Source organism: Octopus bimaculoides, chromosome 1, assembly GCF_001194135.2.
Source record: "Octopus bimaculoides isolate UCB-OBI-ISO-001 chromosome 1, ASM119413v2, whole genome shotgun sequence".
Taxonomy (NCBI): Eukaryota; Metazoa; Mollusca; class Cephalopoda; order Octopoda; family Octopodidae; genus Octopus; species Octopus bimaculoides.
In genome coordinates, this window is record NC_068981.1 from 197453623 (window position 1) to 197461767 (window position 8145).

Genomic DNA, 8145 nt, shown 5'->3' on the forward strand with positions numbered 1-8145 from the left:
ATATATATATATATATATATATATATATATATATACACACACACACACACACGCACAATGATGATGATGATGGCATTGTTTTGTAAACGATTTTTCATTTTGTTTTTTCTTCCCCAGACGATGACATTCTCTCTTCATCTCTTGCGGAATATTTCAAACAAAATAATTATCGGACAGTCACTGCTGGATTAAAAAAGGAGTCAAAAACTAGAACTGGTTTGAAAGTTCCAATTGTGGCCAGCAGCCAACCACATTCAAGTATAGAATCATGTGATTTTCAAGAATTTTTTGATTGGCTGGGTTCTGTATCCTCAGATTGTCAAGAGTGAGTATCCAGAATAATTCTGTCAACATTTTCATCCGATTCTTTGTTTCCCTTCATAATCTTGGTGTCTTTCATGACTCTGGTTTCCATGGTAACAATGGTAAGGGTGTTACCATTTTAAACAGCTTTGTGGTTCCTTGATTGTCTACGTATGCTGGCAGCTGTTTCTTTAGAACTTCCTTCGACCACATCTCAGCTTGTTTATTCATTTAAATATTCACAACTATGAATAATATTTAGTTTACTCACACATCATCACCACCATCACCATCATCATCATCATCATCATCATCATCATCATCATCATCATCATCATCATCATCATTTAACGTCCATTTTCCCTGCTGGCATGGGTCAGATGGTTTGACAGGAGCTGGTCAGCTGAAGAGCTGCTCAGGCTCCATGTGTCTGTTGTGGCATGGTTTCTACAGCTGGATGACTTTCCTAATGCCAACCCCTTTACATAGTGGACTAGGTGCTTTTACACAACTCTGGCTTGGGTCCTTTTTAATGTTACACCAGCACCCATAAGCCCACAAGATTAGGGATGCTCAGCTGAAGAGGGATGCAAGGGACAAACCTGTATGCAAGGACAACAGTGCTTTTGCTTTGCTTGATGTATCTTTTGAAGTACAGCAAACCACCAGAAACCTTGGTCCTCTGTCACCCCCTCTATGAATTCCAACATCCAAAGATCCTTTCTCACCACTTTGTCCCACGTCTTCCTGAGTCTTTTTTTTTATGTATCTGCATGTGTGCTTGCGTGTGCGCGTGTGATGACGTGAATCACATGATTTAAGTCACAGCTACAAGACAGCCAAGACCACGTATACTTAGTAAAGGTGCATAACTCCAAATACGTATTTATCTCCCTTCGATCAATTTGTAAGATTTCCTCCCCCTAAATGGCACCAGTTACGACCAGTAAACGTTTGCAATATGAAATTGTCTGATATTTTATTCTCTTTCAAAATTGTTTTGTGTTGTTTATGAATGCTGAGAAAAGCTCTTTTCTGGTTTAAACTTTCTGCTCATTCTTGAATAATCAAAGACGTTCCAACCATGCCCAACCCATCTTTTAGTCAGACACTTCATGTGGGACTACATTTTCTAATGTATCCTCATTTCTTCCTCCTCAGATTGTAGGCATGTGATTTGAGTTGAAGACACTTGCCCAAGGTGCCATGCAGTGGGACTGAACCTGGAACCATGTGGTTGGAAAACAAGCTTGTTAACCTCACAGCCAGGCTAATGCTTTTGTGTTTCGTGCACAATTTAATCTTTTGTTCTTTAGAGACCCTTAATACTGTTTTAAACTGAGGTCTGATGGAATCGGGTAGAAATAACAGTCAAATCATCCACAAATCACACCTTAATCCCTTAAAACATGGAAGAATGCCTTAGATCATTGGTTTTCAACCATATTTTAATCTCTGGACCCCTTTGATTACTATTTTATCCCGGTGGAATTCCCCTCCCCCAATAACCATTCAATGTTTAAAAACTGTTTTCAAAATTCCTATTTCGTTTTTTGCCCATTCCCTTCGATTAGTTTGTGATGGAACTCATCTGGAAACGTGCTTTAATTATGGAGAACAAAGAGAGAAAGAAAACCCAGCTCTTTTATGCCTCTAAAGCGGAATTTTTTCTCTCAGACCCTTAAAATGCTACCATGGACCCCTGATTTACTATTCTGTTTGCATGAACCCCCAAGAATCTTATATGGACCCCAGTTGATAACCACTTATTTAGGTTATGTAGTTGCAAGTATCATTAAAAAGATGGGTTGGTCATGTCTGGATTGTGTTTGATGAAATTAGTTTTGTACAATCAGGGTTGACCTGGGGTTAAACAATAACAAGAAAAACCCTTTAACTTTTTTTTCTTCTTCTTTTGCAGCCATGTAGATGAAGACTGCCACATGTCGTTCACTCCAACCCCAAATTATACGGTGGACAGTTTGAATTATAATGTGAAAGGTTTCATTCTTCCTCAAACTATTCAAAAGATTCTCGTGGAATTAAGGACTATTGTAACCCAGTACAGCCTCAAGTGGTCAGCAATGACCATTCATGGCTTTACTGATGCACCAGTCACATGGGAGATGAGAGAACATGGATTCCAGTACAACGGAGACAATCTTTATACATATGTTGTCTTTCCTGATGATATCTACTGGCTTTACACTGCTGTTGGATCCCTTGACACATGGATTTGATCTCAAGACCAAACATAAACGACAGCCTGTATGATTTCATTGTATCATGTATGGTTCTTGTATTTCACAATCTTTAACTCTTCTGACATTTTCTCAATCTAAAAGGAGTCTTGTAAAGAAATAACATATTTATTCCACCATTCCTATGTGTGAGTATTTGGTCCAAGACTGCACCAGGCTCTGTAAGCCTCTGGTATTTAGCGAAATGTTTTCTCCAAATATTATTCTTCAGCTGCTCGTTGTTGCCTAACAAGTCTCTCTGACTAAAACCAACAATCTGTAACATCAACAATGTTTCAGCAATGGCTGACTGCTACGATCTGTCTGTATGTCTGTATGTAAGAAGTCTGCATCTTTTGGTTTATGTGTCACCAATGTCATGGGGCAGCAAGTAAGCTCTCCATTAACTGAGTCTCTCACTTAGCTTCTCCTCTCAGCCAGAACAGTTTCACTATTCGCATCACCCCCTCACCCCATCATTTCACTCCCTCCTCCACCACAGCATATTCTTTAATCCTTTTGTTTTTTTTTTTTTGAAATACATTTCCTTCGTTTCAAATTATTTTTGGAAATAATGAAAAATTGATTAAAATAACTTTGTCATTATTAAACTGGTGTTAGGAACACAAATTAACTGGAAATTTTGACGGAGGAAGATTTTAATTTCAATCACTTTTAAAGAAAAAGTTTGTCGTAGAACCAGGCTCTGTTTCAGGTTTGTATGAAAACGGTTAAAAGGAAGCACGACACTTTAAGTTTTATAATTATTGATAATGTTATTAATGTTGTTATTTTCATTTACGAACCATATTCAGCCATGCCATGACCAACACTGATCAAATAAGGAAGGGTATGATGAAATGAAGCATTCAACCTTCTTATTCTTGTGTCTTACTCCTTAACCCACCCTCCTTTCTTTTCCAACTGGAATATCCATGTACCTACTCAACAACTGGACACCTACCCCTGTCCCTTTACACCTCTAACCTCTCATCAACTGGCACAGAACCAACCCTGCCTCAATACCCCTCCCCACTCCCAGCTGAGCGTTTTTTTTTTTATCTTGCAAGTTACTTGGTGACCCTATTGATGTTGGTGCCATGTGAAAAGCACCCACGACACTCTGTAAGGTGGTTGTTCTTAAGAAGAGCATCCTGCTGTAGAAGCCAGGCCAAAACAGACTATGGAGCCTGGTGTGGCTCTCCAGCCTTGCCAGCACCTGTCAAACCGTCCAACCCATACCAGCATGGAAAACAAACATTAAATGATAATGATACAATCTAATACAGTGTTTGGGACCAGTAAGGCTAATCATGTTACAGACACTTGACTGGTTTTTAGGGGATCAATGAAGTGTGTGTCCTATAGGGTTGTATACATGTCTGAGTATTTAGAATTAGTTTTTCATGTGAACAAGCTGACTTTTCCAAATCCAAATGGTCTTTCATCATCATCATTTAACGTCCATTTTCCATGCTGGCATGGGTTAGACGGTTTGACTGGAACTGGTAACTGGAGAGCTGCACCAGGTTCCAGTCTGATTCGGCTTGGTTTCTATGGCTGGATGCCCGTCCTAATGCCAACCACCTCAAGTTGCTGGCCCTCATGCTGCAAAACTTTGGCAACCTTCTTCCTTTCTGCATCCCCCCTGGCTAAGTATGCCTGCTCTCTCGCTTCCCTTCTAGCTCCCTGCTATAGTTCCTTGCTACCGCCACCTCTCCAGTCCTGCTTCTTTGCTCTGAATGGCCCTGTCAAGTAAACTGTTCCACCACCATCGCTGGTCTGGTTGAGACTTTGCACCAATGACCTCATGCGAAAGGACGAACGAATGGAACAGCAGCTTATGAGGATGGATGAGCGACAGTGGCGACTGCTGGGGCATGAGGTGGAGTGCACCAACTACAAGTTTGGTCTGTGGCTCTCAGTAAGTTGTCTCATAGGAACTTACAGTTCTGTTCTATGTTGCATGTCTGTAACTCCTCATGAAATGCTTCAGTTAGGACGTCTCTAAATCTCTGACCATTCAGAAGATCCTTAAGCTTCCAGTCCCCTCTTTTCCAAACTGGCTTCCTTCTTGGAATCTTTCTTGCCTCTAGTCTGAAATCACTGATGATTAATCTATGCTGAGGGATACATTCTTCATCAGGGAAAGATTTTGCATTTATGAGCCACCCTGGATCTCCGTTTCTGGGGACAATGTAGTGAATCTGGCTTGTGTGGTCACCAGATTTATAGGTTATCTGGTGATTGGCTGGTTTCCTGAAGTTGGTGTTGCAGGTCATTAGGTTATTTGTATCACAGAACTCCAGCAGTCTTGTTCCTTCATTTTGGGAACCAATTCCATAGCCCCCACGCACCCCATGAAAGACACATGGGTGCTGCCTGACATGTCCTTTGAAATCACCAGCCACGAAGATAAGGTCACTGTAATTTGTCTTTGAGGTAGTCTGCAGAAGAATTTCATAAAAGTAGTCCTTTTGTTAATTTATCAGACTGGGTTTGGTGGGCATAGGCAGAGATGATTGTTGCTGTGCAACTCTGTCACACTAGTCTAAGCTGAAGTACTCTATCACATACTCTGACTACCTCAATCACCTTATTAACCCATTTCCTTGCTAGAAGTATGTCCACACCTCCTACCCCGTCACTGTTGCCCTCCCAGAAAAATTTATACCTGTGTGTTTTGCCTGTGAGGAACCTGGCTGAAGCTCCTCCTTCCACCTTACTTCTTGAATGCAACACACATCCAACACACGACTCCATTCAAGCATCTCAACAATATCACCAGACCTGTCTTTCAATGTGCCTACATTGACAGTGCCAATTCTGAGAGAATGTGAGGAGAGGCAGGAGGTAACATGGGAAGGGAGAGCTGCGGCTTTCAGTATCTGAAAAGAAAGTTCAAAGTGTTTGCCAACAGACATGTCATAACAGTTATCCTCACATTTAATCTACCATCATTCATGTTACACTTGCTGCCTCCACTGGAAGTGGGTGCTATACAAGCATTGGTAGAAGAAATGTTAGTACAAACACAAATAAATACATACAAACAAGGAGCTAACTGGTTAATCATTGTCACTTCCATTGCAGGTGGGTGCTATCGAGCAGCAGGAGTAGAAGCTATGTTAATACAAATGCAATTAAATCATCATCATCATCATCATTGTTTAACGTCCGTTTTCCATGCTGGCATGGGTTGGACGGTTTGACTGAGGTCTGGAGAGCCAGAGGCTGCACCAGGTTCCACGTTAAATAAATAAGATAAGAGTAGTTAATTCGTTATGTATAGTTGGTTGGTTAATTAATTGACTAAACAATAAAACTAAGGAGTCACGTTTAGTTTTGTTTTCTTTGGAGCAAAGTAACAAGCTAAAGCGTTTGTATTGCAGCAATGTTGGTGACATACTGGGGTGTGGGTAGGAATTTCTTGACACTACCACAATATTTGGAGGAAGATTTTCTGAACTTAAAAACTGTATGTATGTGTATATGTAAGACACTGACACGAACCTTTCGGAAGTTTACGGATTGAATTTGCTTTCATTTATATGTATGTGTGTGTGTGTATGTATGTATGTTTCTGTATGTGTGTGTGTGTGTGTGTATGAATGGATGTATGCTTGTATGCATATATGTATGTATATATGCACGCATGTATGTATACATGTACATAGACACATATCAATATTTATGCAGTGCATTGTGTTCTTGAGCAAAACACTTCATTTCACGTTGCCCCAGTCCACTCAGCTGTACATGGGTCACCCCTTGTAATCGAATAATCTTCCTATCCGGGAGAAATGTTGGCTGGCTCATCAAACCAGCGGAGCAGCATCAGTTGAAGGCTAGAACAATTCGAAGCGCATTGTGACCTGCGATGTATAACAACATCCGATAGTCTGGTCGATGTTGTGATATATAAATATATGTGCTTTTGTGTGGATTGGTGGTTGTATGCAAAGGCAGAAAAACTATTCGATACATAAAGCAGATTGTTGTGTAGGATCTATTAGATTCTTTTACTTGCTTCAGTCTTTTGACAGCGGCCATGCTGGAGCACCGGCTTTAGTTGAACAAATTGATCCTAGGACTTATTCTTTGTAAGCCTAGTACTTATTCTATTGGTTTCTTTTGCCGAACTGCTAAATTATGGGGACGTACGCACATCAACATTGGTTGTCAAGCAATGGTGGGGACACACACACATAAACAAACACACACATACACAAGCAAACACACACACACATGCACATACACACACAAACGACGGTTCTTTCAGTTTCCGTCCACCCACTCAAGGCTTTGGTCGGCCCAAGGCTATAGTAGAAGACACTTGCTCAAGAAGCCACGCAGTGGGACTGAACCTGGAACCATTGATTGGGAAGCAAGCTTCTTGTCACACAGCACTCCTGCGCCTACTGAGCTTTTTAAAGTCATGACACTGAATTTTACATTACTGATTATTCAAACAATTGTATAGCGTGACTATATACATAAATAGAAAAAAATAGAACTGTAGCACATCGAAATATGATTAGCCAACGAGATGTCACCAGTTGCAGGAAAACAGTCAGCAATTGCATTGTTCATATATTCAGTTGTCGTACACAGAGCACCTCATGTATTGGACTTGCCGAATCAGATGATATTTTAACATTTTCAGTATTATATGTATAAATCACACAAAAGTAAGAAAGACGATTATTGATGAAAATTCAGAGTTGATGAATAAAGGAATATTTTTCTTTTCATTACAGAAACATTATACAAAGCTTGTGTACGGGATTTGGGTGACGAGGGGACAAGATCATTTCAATTGTGAACTTCGTAGTTCCTTACTGGCTGTCTTCCTCATCTATCTATCTATCTTTTTATCTATCTACATATATCTACATGAATCACTATCAGAACTTTGAATCTCTATAAGAACTAGAGGATAAGTTTCAGGTGTGGAAGCAGGGATTAGAATCGAAGGGCCTTTGGGTCAACTTAGCTAAAACCAAAGTTCTAATAAGTAGGAAGGTAGACAAAACACAGACCCCTTCAGGTAGATGGCCCTGCTCGATCTGTAGAAAAGGTGTAGGTAGAAACTCTATAAGATGTACCCAGTGCAAGCTATGGACACAAGAGGTGCAGCAATATCAAAAGCAGGTTAACTAGGAAGTTAGTTTTTGTGTGGCAGATGTTCAGGTGCAATAAACACTGAAAATATGCAGAAAACAACTTCTGTCTCATTTCAGGGAGAAAAACTAGAGGTAGTTGATAGCTTCCGCTATCTGGGTAACCACGTTAGTAGTGGGAGAGGGTGCGCTGAAAGTGTAGCTGTTAGAATAAGAATAGCCTGGGCAAAGTTCAGAGAGCTCTTACCTCTACTGGCGACAAAGGGACTCTCACTCAGAGTAAAAGGCAGACTATGACGCATGTGTACGAACAGCCATGCTACATGGCAGTGAAACCTGGGCTGTGACTGCTGAGGACATGCGTAGGCTCGCAAGGAATGAAGCCAGTATGCTCCGATGGATGAGTAATGTCAGTGTGCATTCCCGACAGTGTAAGTATCTTGAGAGAAAAGTTGAACCTAAGAAGCATCAGTTGTGGT

The 8145-nt window shown here is 40.7% G+C and overlaps 1 protein-coding gene across 1 annotated transcript in view; it reads left to right on the top strand.

Annotated features, from left to right (window-relative positions):
* LOC106874933 (ribonuclease P protein subunit p40) overlaps positions 1–5602 on the top strand; it is a 21412-nt gene extending 15810 nt beyond the window's left edge. The window contains exons 6-7 of the mRNA XM_014922846.2: positions 118–325; positions 2225–5602. Of these exons, the coding sequence (XP_014778332.1) occupies positions 118–325; positions 2225–2543 (527 nt within the window). The 3' untranslated portion in view covers positions 2544–5602. The remainder of the gene's footprint in view (positions 1–117; positions 326–2224) is intronic.
* Positions 5603–8145: the final 2543 nt, after the last annotated feature.